This window comes from Netta rufina, assembly GCF_964035555.1.
Source record: "Netta rufina genome assembly, chromosome: 2".
In the NCBI taxonomy this organism is placed as follows: domain Eukaryota; kingdom Metazoa; phylum Chordata; class Aves; order Anseriformes; family Anatidae; genus Netta; species Netta rufina.
The window spans coordinates 62,838,788-62,857,714 of NC_140124.1; the positions used below are offsets into that span (position 1 = coordinate 62,838,788).

General features: G+C 41.5%; 1 protein-coding gene across 1 annotated transcript in view; it reads right to left on the reverse strand.

Moving 5' to 3' along the window:
* AOAH (acyloxyacyl hydrolase) overlaps positions 1-18,927 on the reverse strand; it is a gene marked incomplete at its 5' end in the record, with an annotated part of 72,432 nt that overhangs the window by 15,236 nt on the left and 38,269 nt on the right. The window contains 4 exon segments of the mRNA XM_084306983.1: positions 4,331-4,405; positions 5,377-5,413; positions 11,058-11,140; positions 13,513-13,604. Coding sequence (XP_084163109.1) covers positions 4,331-4,405; positions 5,377-5,413; positions 11,058-11,140; positions 13,513-13,604 — 287 coding nt within the window.

Consider the following 18,927-nt stretch of genomic DNA (forward strand, 5'->3'; position numbering starts at 1 on the left):
GATGCAGGAGCTGTGACAGTGTCCCATATGGACTAAATGCCCATATTTTATAGCTTGCCAGTGGGCCTGAACCTCTCCAAGCCAGACTCTCACACTCTGGTTTGTCCTTCCCTTGCACGTAGATGTAAATGCTGAAGGACAATAAAATCTTGAAGTTGAAATAAATTTCAGCTTGTGTAAGAAAAACAAACAAACTCCCCCAGGCTACCTAGAGAACCCTGATCTAGTTATATTATTGAAACAACCACTTTATTATATAAAGGGCACATGTGTACTCTCCCCTTAGAGCTATTGCCATGTGTCTGCAAAGGGTGATGAAGAAGAGGGTGAAAGCATTCCCAGTGAGGTAAACCTGTCCTAGCAGGAGCCAAGGGCTGGGGAAATGAGGCTGGTCCTGCTGTGGTGGTGAGACTCAGCTTGACCAAGGTTTTCAGAGACAAAGGGCTTTATCTGGAAGCCTTCATCCTAAGAGCATGCTCAAGTCTTCCATGTGGTACAGGAGGATGGAGACCTTTCCCTAGAGAAGTCCTTTGAGCTCCATGCCCCCAACCTATGGCTTTCCCATGGGTAAGAGAAAGGCGAACTCCATGTGGGGATGACTGAGATGTTGGGAAATCAAGCGGGATTGCTTGTTGGTGAATGCCCTCCAAAAGCAGGAGCCTTCACAAGCTTTGCTGTTTTGTCTTGAGGACTAGACATCTAGAAATGGTTGTCCTCTGGGGTAACCGAGTTCCCTGTGGGAGAACTGCATTCCTCTAATTAGGATTTGGGGTTCTTTAGCTGCTGTATTTTGCATGCAATATAATAATTAGACATGTTCCCTGGGCCTAGAAACTTATCTTGATGCAGAATGTGCTTCTACAGCATTTGAGAATTTCTGGTCAGGGAGAACTGAAAAACAGCATTAAGATTCAAGCTCATGCTTGTCACAGACAGCCACCTGAGCAAGGTACTTTTGAGATAAGACTGTGGTTTTGCCCTTAAATTACTTCATTTTTGCCTACAGGTGTTGTGGCACTCAATTTCAAAATACTGCTCTGATGTAAGGCAGCTACGGCAAGCAAACACATCAGCGGGAGATGAAATTAATATGACATTCATAGCTCCACAACCTCTTGTCATCCTCTACTGAAGTCACACAGGTGTTCCCATGCATTTCTTCACATTTCCTCTCTGTGCCAGGCTTTGAAATTAAAACCAGCCAAGAAGCAAGCTGTCTTGTAGGCACATGCATTTTGGCTTGTGCAATAAGGGAGGCAGCACCAGGGATGGCTTCTGCACACCTGGGACCTCTGTAAGCTGATGTTTGCCACCACTCTTCGTGTCAGCACATAAGCAAACAGCCATCAATGGTAGGGTACTTGGCTGCACAGAGACCTTCTCCAGCACCTGGCACCACCACATCCTGCAGGGCAGGTCTGGTCTCACACCACCAATCCAAATAAATCCTCCCCAGACCATGTTTCATCCTCAGTGCTGCTTTCTAATCACATCTGTAACACTCCCAGTGTTTGGGCCACTGGCATACGGGGCCACCAGGTGCACGTGTGGTTTTCATTGAGAGCTCACGTGCCCATATGCATACATGCACATATGCACATACATACACATACACAACTGCAAAGCTGGGAAAGAGAGGCTGGAGACGCAGTGCCTTACCCCAAATGCAACTAACACACAGTAACTGCACAGCATCTGGGGCTGCTGGTGTTATTTTCTTGTTGCTTTTTTTTGTTGTTGTTCCAGGTCCATGTGTCCCACATGGTGTCCCACATTTACACCTCAGTGGGCTGAGAGATACCGTTGCCATCTGTCTTTATTTTTCTAACCCCTCTGTTTGGACTCCACAGTGTGGAGACTACTGGGAACATACAACGCATGCTGCCAATTTCATTATCTTTCTCCTCTACGAGCATCCATGTAACACATCACCCCACTCTTCACATGGGATGAAATACTGGCATTTTATCAATTCTTTGGCTAAAAGCTGTGCTCAGCACATTGCTCTCTGAAGGCAAAACACAGGATATGACCAGAAGGGCTCTATTACTGCCCTTTAAAGCTGTCCTTGAAAAGATTTTTATTTGTCTAGCTTTAGGTTTAAAGTCAGGTTCATCAGATGCTCCACATCCTCTGTAACCTCTGTGGGTATTATCAGAGCCAGACAATGACTGGATCCTCAAAAATCCCTCTCTGCTACCCACCCCACTCAATGAAAACAGTGTGTTTCTATAGGAGCTGCAGCACCTTTCCTTGCTGGAGTCACAGGGATCACCACAGCCACAGCTTCTTTTGATGATATGGGTGTTGTGGAGAAAAACAGACAGCAAAGAGAATTGGAGCAGACAAGAGTGTCTCTGCCAGGTAATAGGCACTGGGATAAAACAACAAGCGGCATTTTGAGTAATACTGTTTTGAAACACACAAATGGATGATGCAAAGCCAAAATGGTTTAAATTTTATGGAGAGATTCTCTTTTTCTTTAGGCAAGAATAGAAAGCAGGGTTAGACGCAGGGGAAGCGAAAGGATTAACCTGCAGCATGAGGAGTTAATCAGAGGGAAGAGCAGTGACTTTAGCAAAACAGCAGAGTCGAAATACATGCTCAACAGAGCCTGGCCCACGCCTGTAAGAAGACACTTCTGAAGTCTTTTAGGCAGGGTTCATCACCTTGGAGGTGGTTGTAGCAATACTCCAGAAGCTTCTGGATAACCAGATGCCCAGGACAACCATGCTAGCAGGCAGCAGGAGGCCTGGAGGGATGGCTGTGACTGCTTTTCCCACTCGGCTCAACAATAAACTTGCTGATAAGCAAAGTTTTAGGCAACTGAAAATGTTTTTTTTTAGAGGCAAAGCCTGAGAGCCTTAATAATAGCTCCAACTTAATTACACAACTTGCAGGTGAGACTTTAAAAGCTCTGAAAGGAGACTTAGCTGCATTGGCATCATTTAATAAAATGTTTTGAGTGTTTTGAAAGTGTCCATGTTAATCAGATTTATTAATTTGTCTGTCCAGGTTTTGGCTGGGATAGAGTTAATTGTCTTCCCAGTAGCTGCTATGGTGCTGTGTTCTGGATTTAGGATAAGAACAACAACACATCCATCTTTTAGCGCTTGTACAGAGACAAGGCTTTCAGCTCCTGGTGCTACCGTGCCAGTGAGGAGACTGGGGGTGCGCCAGGAGCTGGGAGGGGATGCAGCCAGGACTGCTGGCACACACTGACCACAGGAATGTCCCATACCCTATGGGCTCATGCTCAGCAATAAAACTAGGGTGGCTGCCACTCAGAGAATGGCTGGGCATTGGTCAGCAAGTGGTGAGCAATTGCATTGTGCATCACTTGTTTTAATATGTATATATTTATTCATTTTTCTTTATATTTTTTTTTCTTCCTTATTAAATGGTCCTTATCTAATCCCAGGAATTCTTGCACTTTTCAATTTTATCCCCCATCCCACTTTATGGTGTTGGAGCAAGCAAACGACTGTGTGGTGTTTCGCTGTCTGCAGGGTTAAACCACATCACTGGCTAAAAAGGCAATCTGAAGCTCCATCAAGGTGAAAATAATGTTAGGCCGACAAAGTGTCCATTCGGACCACTTGCAAAACCAAAGCTGGAGCGTGGGTGCACTGTGCATTGGCCTGGTTGAAAGGTGGCTTGTGTGTGAACTTCCTGGGCTGTGGATTTCTCACTATGGGAGGAAGAGAAGCATCAAAATGGTGACCTCTGTGTGCCCCTGAGAGCGTTGTTAACAGGTAGTGCCAGAACTGTTAGTTTGGAAAGCTTCAGTTCATTCTCCTGCTGAGCTTGTGATAGGAGTAAAGCCAGAAAGACAAAAAACTTTATGAGAGCACAATGAAGGCTGCAGGCAGTGTGCTCAGAGGCAGGGTGAAATTAAACCTCAACAGAGGACCACACTGTGGTTCTTCAGAAAAGGTAGGCCTGTAACGCTACCTTGTCTGATGGGAGAATACTGAATAAAATGGATATACATGCTCATAATGCTCTATTTTTTTTTCTCCTGTTGCTTTCATTTCATCTACTTTGCAAGAAATATTAAGCTTCAAACATGCCTTTGGTCATTTTATCACTGTGAAAGAAAGACGGACAAGCTCTGAATAAGGACAGGTAGGTGGCAACAACAGATACAGGTAAGGATATAACCAGTATTTTTAGCAGAAAAATAAGAATGAAGCAAAGATCAGCAGCAAAGAAAAGTGCCATTAAGGGTAGGCTTTGAGCAATGAGACAGAAATGTCCAAAAAGCCAGGAGTACTCTGAAGAAGCCAAATTTATGACCATATAAATGTTAGTACTGATTAGACCTTACCCGTTGCAGACGTCATTCCCAATTGTAGCATAGATAACTATGGCTGGATTGTCCAACAGCTGGTTTCTGGCCAAGCTGAAAGATAAATCAGCAGCATATTAATGGGCAAATATATTCTCAATGTCTGAATCACACACTATGTGCATTGGAAGTAGCTTGTTCAATTTTGGCCAATGCTCAGATGACTATGGTTCTAGGCTATTTTTTTTTCCTATAATTTTGTATTTTAATCCATATTCTTACATATTATTTTTTTCCCTTGTCCCTCTTACCCCCTCATGGACTTGTCTTTTTCACTGTTTTTCTTGCTGGATTTCTAGCTTTGCAGTATTCAGAAGCCAAATCAAGCAGCTCCATTTCAGGGCAAAGCCATAAATCAAGTTGGGAGGTTTTTAGTTAGAGTTGGGAGAAGAAGACTATTTGGGGCTGACAACTAAGTTTATGTGTAGGATTGGGCTCAAGATCAAATCAGGATGTGGCTTGCAGTTCAGAAAGGAAGGATTCATTAATACTTTCTCTGCAGCAGAGAACTATAAATCTCTTAGGATGTGAACTACATCAGCATGGAGAAGGCTAAGTTAAATGCAACCATCCCACGGCTGACCCAAATTATTCTGAAAAGGAGAGCTGCTGCCTCTCCCTATCTGGTAGCTACTCAATCATACCCATATGGAGACAACACAGCAGGCTGCCCGTGTCTATCCACATTGCTGGGGAGTCAGGGAGACCCCCCCCAAAAAAACAAATTTAAAGAAAGACTTAGCCTCTTCCCTAAAATCACTGGAAATACTACATTGTCTTAGGGTCAAGGCCCTGGGGATGGTGAGATCCACATCCAAAAACAGTTTTTCTTCTGTTAATGAATGTTGATATCAGAGAAGAGACCGACAGTACTTAGGGCAGAATGGCCAAGTGAAGCTCTGCTTCTTGAGACACTTCTGGATAACACATTCATTACAGGGCTCTGCTTCTTCCATTTGAGGGTGTAGGACCCCAGACACAGTTCTGTACCTGCAGTCAGTCTTCAAATCCCATCAAACACTCACCTTTTCATTAAATTGAGGAGATTTCTTGAAGAACCACCTGATCACATGCAGTGGGAATAAGAGGAATAGTACAACACTGTTACAGTGACAAACAAAATGAAAAGCAAAACCCAATTTCATTGCACATTTCTAAGAATGTAGGAGTATTTTATTTTATTTTATTTTATTTTATTTTATTTTATTTTATTTTATTTTATTTTATTTTATTAAATAAAAATTGAGCAACAGGTAATCTCTAACTTTTTTGGGTGCCAGCATTAGGAAGTGAAGCCAAATCCAGTGACCTGCTACCTGTCACATGAGTTTCACGTATCAGACTGTAGAAAAGCAAATACTTTTACGTGCTGGGTTGTTTGGATCTGGCTTTTAATCCAGATCTGGCAGCTTCTTCCCATCTGTTGAACACAGTAGTCTCTTGTAAACCAGCCAACCTAACTTGTCAACAGTCAATCTACTTTTAACTTTCCCTATAAATTGCAAAAGGAACTGTTCTCACTCCTCTAACAGAGTAAGTGTCTCACAACTATGTCACGTTGGGAGAGATTCAAGCCCTAAACATAGGCACCAAGTGCCATTTTTGACATCTCAAAGTATCCAGGACACCTGCAGCAGGGTTGGCAGATACAACACAGGATGCCTTAGAGATTGTGCACTTCTGGAGAGACAGCTGGAGGTGGGAAAGATACTGTAAAGCATCTTAAATGGCACTACACACCAACATTGGGGTGTCTATTGCTCTTGCCACCAGTGGCAGACTTACAAAAAATAGTATTTGGCCAGCTGCAGCCCTCCGGATTATTTACATTTAAATAGAAATTCACCCAAATGGTTGGATGCAAATCTCTCCTCCTCCAGGAAAAGAACTAGCTAAACCTAAGCATCTGTGAATATCGATCGTGTTTCATTTATGTCTTGAATCAGAAAAGCATTTCTTAATCAGGAAAGCTTTTATGCGTAAAATTTACTAGTGGCACTTCGAAGGCTGTGCATACACATCCCAGCAATACACAGCACAAATCAAACTCCATCATCTGCAGTGCAGGAGTGACAGCAAAGAAGCAGCCAGAAAAGAAATAATGCTTTGTTCAAGATTAGACCAAGACCATGACTGCAAGCAGCTCACCCCACAGCAGCATACAGAAACACAAACTTCAGGCGCAGGCCTTACGCTCTGTACTTGTTTCTATTTTGCAGTATCTTCATTCTCTATCCTCTTTTCTCACTCATTCTCTTCTTGTTTTACACCCCTGTTCTCTGCTCAGCTCCACTCTGGTCTCTCTCCTCCTCTTTTCTGCATTGTGCCTTGAAGCTTGCTTTGAGGAGCAAATCCTGTCCCCCCGCAGCTCTTATGGGGAACGTTGTGGGCAGAACATCATTAAATCTCCGCCGGATTGGTGTTGGGAAAAGATCTAAGAGATAAACCCCTGAGGTAGCAATAATACACTTTGCATTTTAATAGTGGTGCCTTTGTTACTATCGCTGACAGTGATGCCAACTGCATATATCAAGGAATCCTTTATGTTTTAAATAATCCAGTTCTTCCAAGCTAAAAATGAACGTATCTCTCTGTTGCCTCTCTCTTGAGGACTGCTACTCCATACAAAATCCAGTCCTCCTGTTGAGAAGCTCTTTTCAGCTGAATAAGAGCCCCACACAGTCCTTAGAAAATATGGCTTGGAACAGAACCACTGCTAGCTGATTTTTTTCCGTTTAATATCCCTTTTTCAGATCAAATTCAGCATCCCTTTGTTAAGCCACTCTGCTGCATGAGTCCCTGGACTGAGGCTGCAGTGCTAGCACAAATAAATTAATCAGGATCTCTGGAAATTAAAGATGCATTTACAAAAGGTAAGAGGCTCTTCTTGGGTAGGTATTACCTCCACAAGCGTAGGTAGTTATGAGCATCTCAGTGGAAAGCATTGGCACAGCTATAAATCAAGTCAAAGGATAAAGAAAATGAAGGGCTTTCTTAGAGAAGTGTTTTAATGGGTAAATTGAGTCATCAAGGAAGTGCTTATGGTCCAGGATGTAATTTCTGATGAACAAATTCAAGAGAGAAAGAAGAGACCAGGCAGAGTAAGTATTTGAAGTTCAGCTACCTTTGCACTGTGGAATGTCCCCCACCTCCTCCTGGACCTCTCCTGCCCCCCTCTCTGTTGCTTTTCAAACTTTTTTGGACCAGTGGCATTTATTAGTTTTGGTGAGGAATCAGGGATGGTTTTACTTCCACTTGTGAATAAACCCAAGTTTCATGAGCCTTGAAATATTTCTGAGGTGTGCAGAGCTGCTGACAAGGAGCAGTGCTGACCTGCACAGATGTGACTGGGTCCGGATAGCACCAAAACTGCTGCGTGTCTGAGAAGGGCTCCTTGCTTACTAATCTTTAGATCCTATCTGCCGTGAAAGCAATTGGAAATGCAAAGATGCAAAGAAAAAAGTCTCCAGTTTTCCCCAGATGAACTCTGGGCTGACTAGAATTTCCAAAACAGCAGAAATTATATATTATATGTTATATATCATATATATATGTATATTTATATTATTTCTTAATTGGTTTTGAAGCCACAATGAGCTATCTGGTTCTTGATTGCTCAATGAGCTATGGCATGTATTAACAAGGCTTAATTTTTTCTGGTCAAGGACAAGAATCCCAAAGAGACAGATCAGCCTATGAGTGGCAAAGAAGTATATAATATACCCACATTCTGAAATAACGTATGGTATCCATATATCTCAAGAAAACCATACATGATAATTATAAAATTGTTCTGTAATTATTTAGAAATTCATAAAGTATTCATTTTCTCCATATTTACTTTATTATTATTATTATTATTATTATTATTATTATTATTATTAAATATTCTAGCAACTGATTTTACTGTCAGGATGCATCTTGATAGAAGCAAGGGGTTTTCAGCAGGTGATGGAGGACATTCAGAAGAACTTTCAAACCCCACACCTGAGCATTCATATCCGTCCCTCACACCTTGGGATCTCTCTCAGTCAGTCAAAAACCAGAAATAACACATGGTCTGCAAGCCTGTGTGAAGATGCCAGGAGGCAAGACAATTAAACCATGCTGAAAACAATGAACAAATAAATTCAAATGTTGATGGAGAATGTTGATTAGGAATGTGAGCTGCTTGCTGTGCATCCACAGCCCCCCTGCTGACTCCCAGCTCCAGCACCTCTCCCTTTGCATCTCTTTGAGGAAGAAGTATTTTTGGAGGAAAATCCAGCTTTCCCAGCTGTGGCTATGTCAGGCTGGTGGTCGGCTTTTAGCTTCACTGACAACGACAGTGCCCGTTTAAATCCTCCCATTCTGGGAAACTATTATGCCAAACAAGGCAAGAAATTTGAACCTTTACAGCACTGTGTCAATGTGATGATTAAGATAAGATACTGAGGGAAGATACTCTGGGATTTTTCTATCACTTGTAATTTTCTTCAGATACTTTTGCCGTGACACAGACTCACCTCCTTTTATATCCTGCAGACGTCTGCAGTGAAAGCGTGAGAGAGAAGCGTGTAAAAAGGAATGGTGCATACAATAAGACCCCTCTCCCCCACGCCCCCAATTTTTTTTTGTTTTGTTTTAAGTGTAAGGGGGAACTGGGAAGAAGGAAGAAGGGAAAGCATATCTCCTATTAAATTAAAGACAACAGAACAGGGTGATAGGGTATCAGGCACTGAGGTTAACTGCCTATAGATGATAAGAACTGTTGACCTCATCTTTTTCGGCCTTTTGTTATCCCCTCACCAGAAGGGGTAGATACCTGAGGGACTGTGGTCACAGAAGCCACCAACCCCAGTGCCCCGCATCTGACAGACGAGGTGAGAAGTACCCATAGCCATCCAAAATATCAAAGACATTGCCATATATTAGTGCAAAAAGACAGCAAGTCAGAAATACACGTGCCTCGGGAAGGAGGAAGGTGTATGGAGGCATTGCCAGTGGCCTAGGTGCTGGCACCCGAGGGGAACTCTGATGAAAAAGCCCACCTGAGCCTGCAAGGGATCCTTGCACAATACTACCTGCTTGGACAACATCTTCAGCGCTGTGAGACATCTGGCTCATGGAGCTGGGGGTCAGGGCAGACCCCTTCTGATCCTAAATCTGGCAGAAAACCTAATGCCCAGCATTTAACACGTTTCAGTATAACACTAGAAACGAGTGCAACTGTACTCCTCACTTGTGGCCAACATGACTCATCACTGGTGAGGAAATATATCCCAGAAACTCAAACTATCCGCCTAAGGAGATTAAATTTTCCCTAACTTTTGCAGCCAGTTTTCTGAAGAATTAAAATTAAATACATGCAAACACAATGTGGTAATCACAGAATGATCAAGTATCTTTTAAACCCACTGTTGGGGACATCACTTAATCCGACACACAATAGTTAACGTCATAAGCCTTAATTTCAAAGGGAGATCTCATCCCTTCATGCAACCACTTTGGCAGATTTAATCAAACTCTGTCTTGAAACAGCTCTGGGCTTCTTTTTACCCCCACTCCTCTGTTTTGAGGGCTATTCTAGGTTTTCTCTCTTAGGTAATAACCTTTATTAATGTTCCCACTACAAATAGAGGTATGATTAATGAAAAGCCATGCTCTTGTACCAGAAGTGTCCTTCAGTTTAAACCATTCTTTTCTCCTTGTGGTGTTTATGCCTTGAAGGATTCAAAACCAGGACTGCAATCCCTTTTAATCTTTGTTTTGCTGAATTGCCAAAGTATTTTAACATTCCTTCAGACATCTCTATTGCTGTTGGGCTCAGGAGCATGTCTCCTTTCTCAAACCCAGTGCTTTTCTGCTTAGCTGTCTTTTTACCCACATTTTATTTCTTGTATTAATCTTCCTTTTCTTCACTTACATGAACATTTCCTGTGAGGTACTGTATAAGAAGAGCCTTTCCTTATTTCCGGGTAGATTAGGCCTGCTGCGTATACCCTTGCCAACACAGACTGCTATTTTATAGGAAGATGTTAAGCCAGCCTCACAAAATTAATTATTGACAAAACAGTGCTAAGTTTTGTCCTCATTTACCTTTGTGTCCTTGATTACTTCTTCAAAATCTGGTTTACATGCACACAAAGCTGCCTGCACCACTGACTGCTGCAGTTTTGCAGAAGGATGATGGTTTTTCAACAAAGGCCTTGCAGGACATCACAGACACCCTTGCTGTGAGGCTCTGGACAGTTTCGTGCCTGCTGTGCTTGCTGGTGTGGCAGTCCTGTGAGCCTCCCTGTGTTACTGTGGGGTGCAGCGTAGGACCCCCAGCATCCCCAATGGGGGTGCAGAGAAGGGGTGTGCAAGGAAGAAGGCACCATGCCATAGCCTCCAGAGGAGGTGGGGTCAGGCCTCTTAGCTCTGTCACTACCGGCAACACCCCTCACATTCCCCGTTTTGGTCACCAGGGAAAAAAATAACTAGACTTACAGTGGGGTACACTGATCTTTAGTTCAGTGGAATTCCTTAGTAAAAGCACAGATAAAAGCAACCAAGGAAGGATGCTGAGTTAAATAAGTGATGGTCACTACTTTTTTCACAAGGCATGCATGCAATTTGGAAAGGTTTTCTCTTTGTTTCTGGAAGATGTTCATTAGAGCCACATCAAATTGTGGGACTTATAAGATTAAAAAAAAAAAAAAAAAAGTGAAATATGTTAACTTACCATTTTGGGAAATGTTCTGTAAGTCTCTGTGATTACAGCGATTTCTCCTGCGTAAACGTAGATATAGAGAGTCTGTCCAGCCTCTGAAATAAATTGAGAAAACGCAAGCCACTAAACTTTTATGTGTATGAAAACAAGTCCAATGTTTAAAAAGTTTGTTCTTGTCTCTGAACAACACTGTGCACCAGTTATGCATATACTTCCATTTTACATTTTCTCTTTTTTTTTTTTTTTTTTTTTTTTGAGGTCATAAAATTGTTTCATTTTGAATAACACGGCCTAAAATGGAAGCCCCAACATTCTCTGAGAAACTATAAATGGTTGGAGAGTTTTGTTTGGATTGTTCATCCTGGGTGCTTTCACCCTAATCTTTCAGGCTAGGTGTTTAAGAACCTTTTTCTTATACATCATTTATCAAAACAATCCTGTTGATTGCTCACTAATTGACTTTTCAATTGGCTGTTCTGGAAGAAGAAATAAAGGAGAAGAAATATTGTCAGGGCATTCATTTCCCAGTGCCATAAATCTTGGGTGGATTGATCAGAAGACAGGTTAAATTTGATTTTGGTTAGTTTTCTCCATTACTTTGCACTGTCAAGAAAAATTAAAATGCAATGAAAAGGATAACAGCCCACAGGGAAGCTGATGGGAAGGCCACGCTCCGAGTCCCAAGTACCTGGCCATGGCTATTGCTGTTGATCTTGTGTTTGAACTTAGTCACCGAAGAAATCAGATAACTGAAATACCATGGCTCAAGAACAGCCAACTTTGGCAAATGCAGAGGAACATGACAATGATAAGTTTTGAAACCAGCAATAAAAAGTAACTACCTACATAGAAACATATGATAAGACTAACTAGTAAGCAAGCAGTAGGCTATGCAAGGAATGTGGGAGGTCTTTGTCTTTCAGCATAGCAGGCAGGGTGATGAGGAGAAGCAAACAAAACTTCTTGGCCAGAGCATACACTTCTTAGCTAATCCGTGGCATCCCTCTTCACTGACTTTTGGGGAAAGGATGGGCACAGCCTGCATCAGTTTGCATCTCTGTTTCTGCAGGCTCAGTGTAAATGGGAGCCTTCTGCAAGTTGTCCTCTCCCACAGCACATTGCCCACTGGTCTCCTCTAGACTTCATCTTTGTGCTGTGAGATTTTGAGCTGCTTCTCTTTAAAATGCAAAAAACCTTCCAAGCAATCTTCCTTTATTTTCTTCCAGGCACGGAAGAGTTTAAAAAATAGATGAAAAAATCAGCACTGGTCCAAAGTCAGCTGGCAATGCCATGGTCAGCACTAAGCTCCTGTCACTTGCCAACTTCAGATCCTTTGCAGCCCAGTTAAGTACTGTCTATAGAGCAGCTGGATATTGTAATTGATCTGTAAAGGCTGATTTTGTTGCTATCTCTGAGTGAGGAGCCTGCACAGATCTTCTCTGTTTGGCTTGTCAGGTAGTATACAACTTTAAAACACACACCCTGTGAATGTAACTGCAGCTGGGAGTCCGGTTTATGCACAAGCAGAAAAGAGGAAGCAGAAAGAACAAGTGTATGGTGCAGCAGATATCTTTCCTGGAAGACAGCATGCTGTGCCAATTTTCTAGTTCTGTTGGTAAAGGGCCTCTGTAGACTTGCCCCATGCTTGGTTTGGCATTTCACTGTATTCATGACCTGTCCTAGACATATCAAATAAAAAATACCTAGAACCCAGGCCAGACCAGGCACTTTTGAGGTATTGTACCCTTTAGATCTGGCAGGAAGCACGGGCCTCTTAATGCTAGCCAAAAAGATGACTGAAAAATACTTTTTTTTTTTTTTTTCCTCTTTTACTTCACAGTTCAAAATGCCAACATTTCAAGGTGTTTTCTTTATGTTTGTTTTATTTTCCTTACCTGAGACTTAGACTTTTTTTCTCTCCATCTATTCCAGTAGTCTTCCCCATCCACATGAAGCAATTCAACAAGGTAAATCAAGTCACACACTTTTCCCTTATTCTTTTGCAACTTCCCTCTCAATGTGAAAAAAATAAAACAAAACAAAACAAAAGAACGGGGAAGAAAGATCACCTTTCCCCCCAAAAGGAACACCATCAAAATAACCTCAGGTTACCATTTATTCTACTGTTTCAACACCAGAAAGGAAACAGGATGAAAAGGAGAGGAAAAAAATAAAAAATTTTAAAAAAGGCAAATGCTGATTTTGTTAGTTTCAGCAATGCTTATTTCTCCCTGCCCCAGAAGTTTGAGATATTTTTTTTTTTACTATTTTTTTTTCTTTCTTCTTCCTTCTAAGGACAGAGTAATGTCCATATATTTAAGATTTTTAAAATATGGCTAGATTACCTTGATTTCAGAAATCAAGCTGACTGGTGTTTTTTGTCTTTCCTTCCAAGCACCATTAGTCTCACAATGTTTTGAGGGCCTTCAGACTTGTTACAGCTCACCCTCCCCATCCATTAGCTTACCCAATGGTGGAGTTCAGGAACCCAGTTATCTCTGAGAACTGGGGCCAGTCAAGCTCGTCAGTGAAAGCCATGGGGAGGTTAGCAAATGATTTCTGAAAGAGAAAATTTTAAAATCAGCCTGGTTTCATATTCACAGCCCCAAACCAACAATTGTAACAATAGGTATAGTGGTAATTATTTACGCACATACTTAAGAAGTTGAGTCTTGCCTGACAGGCATACCTGGGGCACACAGAGGTGGCTGAATTGCATCTATTGGCACCCTTTGATTTTGGAGGGGTCCAAAACTCCTCCTGAGGTGTAGCACATGCTGCAGGTGCACACTGTCAAGGCAGCAGCTCTTTGCTGCAGCACTGCCCTGCCCAAAGGTGGGTCCACCTGGACACAGGAAGAGTAGACAGCACGGTGTCCCCAGCCTCTACTGCAGATGGAGGGGAAGGCATGGATGATGCTGAATGCAGTCCAAACTCCCTTGCTCTCTCCAACATCATAAACCATGAGCATCCAGCTTTTAAAAACCTCTAATTGGTCCTTACTGCAAATGTCCTCTTTTCCTGCTTTTGCTGGTATTACTCCCTAATGCTTTTTTTTTTTTTTTTTTTTTGGTATTTATTTTAAGAGACTGCGTCTGCAAAAGCCTCAATGCAGATGCAAGCTCGGCTGCACATTCGAAACACTGTGCCCAGTTCATCTCCACTTTGATTTGTGAAAGTGCCAAAACTGGTGAAAGGCGAGAAAAATGGCCTCACGAAATTGTGTTGCTGCACAAGGACAAGAACATGGAGTAAATTTGCAGCTTCTCCTAGTCTGGACTAGGCTCACAAAGAAAAATGCATAAATCCAGTGTACTCAAACTGAAAAACTGTTGATGAAAAAGGTAATAACCAAAAGAAGGTCAACACATAAAATAAGAGAAATTACAGGCTGGTTTAATTGGTGTAATTTATTAGCTTCATTTTCTTTTAAATCCATTGTAGGTTTTCCTTAAGCCCGCACTGCTATCAACAGCAAGCAGGCGGTAATTCTTCCTCCAAGAGGGTCAGAGGTAACTGAGAACTAAATCCTGGTGTCCCCAAAAAGTCCTCATTCTCACAAAATTATCATTTATGTGAACAGGAGTTTAGCTTGAGTATATGGCTACAGGCTTTGTATGTAAGAGGCTGGAGGAAGATGGTGGGAAAGGGGAGGAGAGAAAACAAGGGGGGAGAGAAGGAACGAGGGGGGATGAAATCCTAAAGCTGAGCTCTGAGAAGCCTGATGCAAGCAGATGCCAGTGTAAAGCATGTAACAGTGTATTTGACCTACTTATGGTAGATCTGCATTAGTTACCAGGGTGAAAATGGGTCTGGTTTAATATCTTTCAGTTGATTCTCTCTCATATATATGTGCATGTGTCCTTAGCTGTATCTGTATATGCGCACACACACATACACATATATGTACACACACATACATACATATTTTAAAGACTGGAGGGAACTTCCAAACCTGCCTTCTTCAAATGTGATAGCTTTGTGTACAAACAGGCCCTTAATCGAAGGGCTAATTAGAAATGGAGGGGTACAGCACGGCTTGGCCATTTGGAGTATTTGGATTATTTAAAGGCAACTGAAACATTGAAATAAGTGACTTAACATAGAGAGCAAGCTGTAGATACGGTCTCTTACCAGTCACAGAATGTCAGCATGTATGTGTATACAGAGAGACCAAAACAGATTAAATACTTTTTTTTAATCAAATTCTTCTATGACCAAGCCTCTCATTATTTCCATTAGCACTCCACGATAATGTTTTCCTTGGACAAGGCCCACAGTAATTTTCAATTTTATTTTTTTTTCCTTCTCCTGCAAACTTAGCTTAAATATGAATTAGCCAGAATCTACTTGAGTTGCAAATGGCTTTGAAAAGAAACGTTTGAGCCCAGAATTATAGCTGCATTTGAAAACTGTATATACGTTTGGCATTGACACTGCTCCAGCAAAGCACTTAAAGCCAGACTTTTCAAGATATTTCAGATCTGAAACGTGAAGATGAGTATTTAATGAAAATTTAACAAGAATGCTAGACCATGAACTCACTGGGTTTTAATTTGGAAAGCACAGTCTAACAGACTGCATTTTGCTTAATCTCAGATGCAAATGTGACCCACACTAGAGATGGATCCATGCTGACTTTTAGTTCAAAACTTCTGAGCATAGCCTTGTTTAAACACCATTCTTTAGACTATTCTGGCTGAGAAACCATGCTTCAGCCTACGTGTCATATTTCAGCAGAGAATGATTAGAAAGTTTTCCCAACATAGCTTCAAATGCTGTATTTTAGTCTCAAATGCTCCAGATGGGTCTCACTTTGAAGGAACCTTCTCACCTCCTAGATGTGTCCCAGCTTGAGATACATCTCCCCAAACCCTCCTGCTTCTCTTGCACCAGGCAGCCAAAGCCATGGCTGATGCTAAAGGCATGCGCCAAGCTGTGCTGGACAAAGTTATCTTAAATGGAAGACTGCTCAGCGCTGCCACACCAAGAGGTTTTTAAAATACAGCCTAAAAAGGGCCCTGGAAACGTAACGCTCATATGAGCCTTTAGAAATGGCAGTTGCAGAAATTGTGAATGTGCTGAAGTAACCCTTAAATTGAAGGAGAATTAGGTGTTTGTTTTTATAGTGTTTTTAATGATGTTCAAAATCTCTTTATAGCATTCAGTAGCTCAGATAGTATTCTAAGTGTAAAAATAAGCAGACCTTAGAGCTTGTGAGGAGAGAGCATCCTATCTTTTTATAAACCATGTATTACATTTATACTTTCTCTGTGAAGTTGCAAGGGATATAAATGTGGAATTAGTAAAATTTCCTTATTTCCTCCAATATACAGCATCTTAGTCATCACAGTGCTAGTTGGGAGAAACTTGCCTGCAAATCACTGGATTTAGAAAAAAAGCTAGAGAACACTTTTAAAAAGATTTTCACAGATCAAATTGCTGTAATTTCTAACAGGGGGAGGGAGGGAAAAGAATTCAAAGAGATAAGTGATCAGGATATCCTGAACTCACTTTTAACTCACTTATAAAGAAATTATGGTGGGATTTTTTATTTTTCACGGGAAATATATAGTATGAACCCATTATTTAAATGAAACCTGGAAATCTTTTGAGTTTGTGGGCAAGTAGACATTTTGTGGATATAGTGGATTACAGACAGATGTGGGAGTTATTTTTCTCTTTATTTAGCATGAAATAGAGATCCAAGAGTGTTTAAACGCATCTTCCTAGAAAGGGTATCTCCAGCACATTTATAAATGTATTGCTTTTATCTCCAGATAAAATGATCTCTAAAATGAGATCTAAATGTAAGCTCCTATCCCAGACGAACAACAGAAAAATGCTGCATTTAGTAGCTATTTGGAAGTCAATTGTAAGCAGATGGACAGAGCAGCAGGAGTGCAATATCCATTGCTAGACACACTAGTGTTTTTAACATTAGCTTTCCACAAAAACCATCATCCACAGACAAAACCAACAGTATATTTTCTGCTTTGTTAAACCTCATAAAAAGCATGTCTACTGCATTAGTCTTTATTTTTAGTGTCAGAATTTTTGCGTCAAAGGAACGAGCATTCAGCTCAATTCTTGCTGAACTTTTCTACAGGAGAAAGGGCTGGTAAACCCAAGACCAGTTGACAAGAAGGAAGCTAAAATAAGGGTGACTCAGCCCCTTCTTACATCTGAGTAACTCCCTCCCTCTAATTGTGCAATGACTGTTTGGGGATTTAACGGTGTGATGGGAGGTTGAGAACGGAGCCATGTGCTCTGCTGCTTCTACAGGAGCATGCAGGCAGGTATCCTCAGTGATGGTCCTAAGGTTATTTTCTCAGTGTTGCTGCACCTCAGCCAGATACTCATAGGGTACATTTTGAGACTTGACAGCACCATGTTGGTCAAAAACATTGCAACTGAGGTACCTGTGACTTCCCCTAAAGATACACAGGGTAGTTTTATTGTTGTTGTTGGCTTTAACTTTCAGATCTGGAGAAATAACATGTCTATCTGAGTATAGCTTTCAAAGATGTGCCCACCTTGTAATGAATACTCTCCACAGTGAGTAGAGTCTCCATATGCTTTTGGGACGAAGAAAGTACTCTAAGGGAGATGATAACTTTATTTGTGACTGGTTCCCAGCTTGACAGAGAAATCCAAAGCCCAGTATAGAACAGCTTTCCATATAACAGCTTCCCAGCAGTGGTCTATGAGAATACAGAGCAGGGATCTGAATTCCAAAACTGTTCAGCACCAAATTAGGTGCCCATCTGGTCACTCCCCTGCTGATCAGCCGGTTACCCAAATGACATCCTGAGCCCACTTCAGTGAGAAAATTTCTCTTTCGTATTCTCATTCTTCCCTTGTTCAACTTTGCTGCTCCTTTGCATGGTAGCATAATCAGGAGAAGCACCCATTTTGCAGAGCCTCTTAACTGAATTCTCAGCTTCTCTCTCATAAAATTATTTCCCCACCTAATTAGCTCTAAAGCAGGAATTAACAGCTGCTGCTGATGTGGTGCTGATTAACAAGAGGGCCTGCAGAATTGTTAAAGTGCAAATTTTACTTTACAGTTGTATATGTAAGCACTTGTATACGTGAACAAGTGTAAGGATAAATATGAAATATAAAAAACAGATAAATATAGAGAAAATAAGTAACACAATATTAAATTTCATAAATTTGAATTAAGAGGCACACAAAGCTTTCCCTGGAACATGGTAAAATTCTTGGGGGGGGAAAGCCCTATTCGGTATTCCATGCAGAGGGCTGAGATGCCATTGAAATGGAAATTAAAGCTTTGAACTGACTCTAGTATTGACTGTAGAGGAAGCCATCTGATCAACTAATTTTTCAATGTGTCTTATCAAAGAAATTTTGGCAGAATCAAAGTGAAGTATCTTGATCTTGATAGCACCAGTGAACAACAGGTAGATGAGGCTAACACATTATCCTCATAGAGCCTGAACATCAGATTATTGCTGTGGTCCCAAACTGAGGATGGTTTCTCTGCAATTAGGATGTAGACACTCCATGCTCTCTCTGGTCACAAAACCAGCCCTAGATGTACTCAGAAATTCCCCTCAAGGAAGACTTAGTACTGAGAAAAAATGGGTGCCTATTGACCATGAAAGGTGCACTTTGACTAGCTTCAAATCACACTGCTAGCTCTTGGCTTTTACAGGGATGAAAAACCATGACCTGCTGCTTTAACCCTTTCATTTTTCCATTTGAAAGAGGGAGACAATGAGAGAGAGAAGAGGGAAAGAGGATGACAGGAAGGAAGGGACACTTCTCATGCAGACATTTCTCTGCAAAGTGTTTGCATGCAACAGTACTCCCCACTTTCATTCTTCCCTTGCTTTGAAGAAATATCTGGAATAAT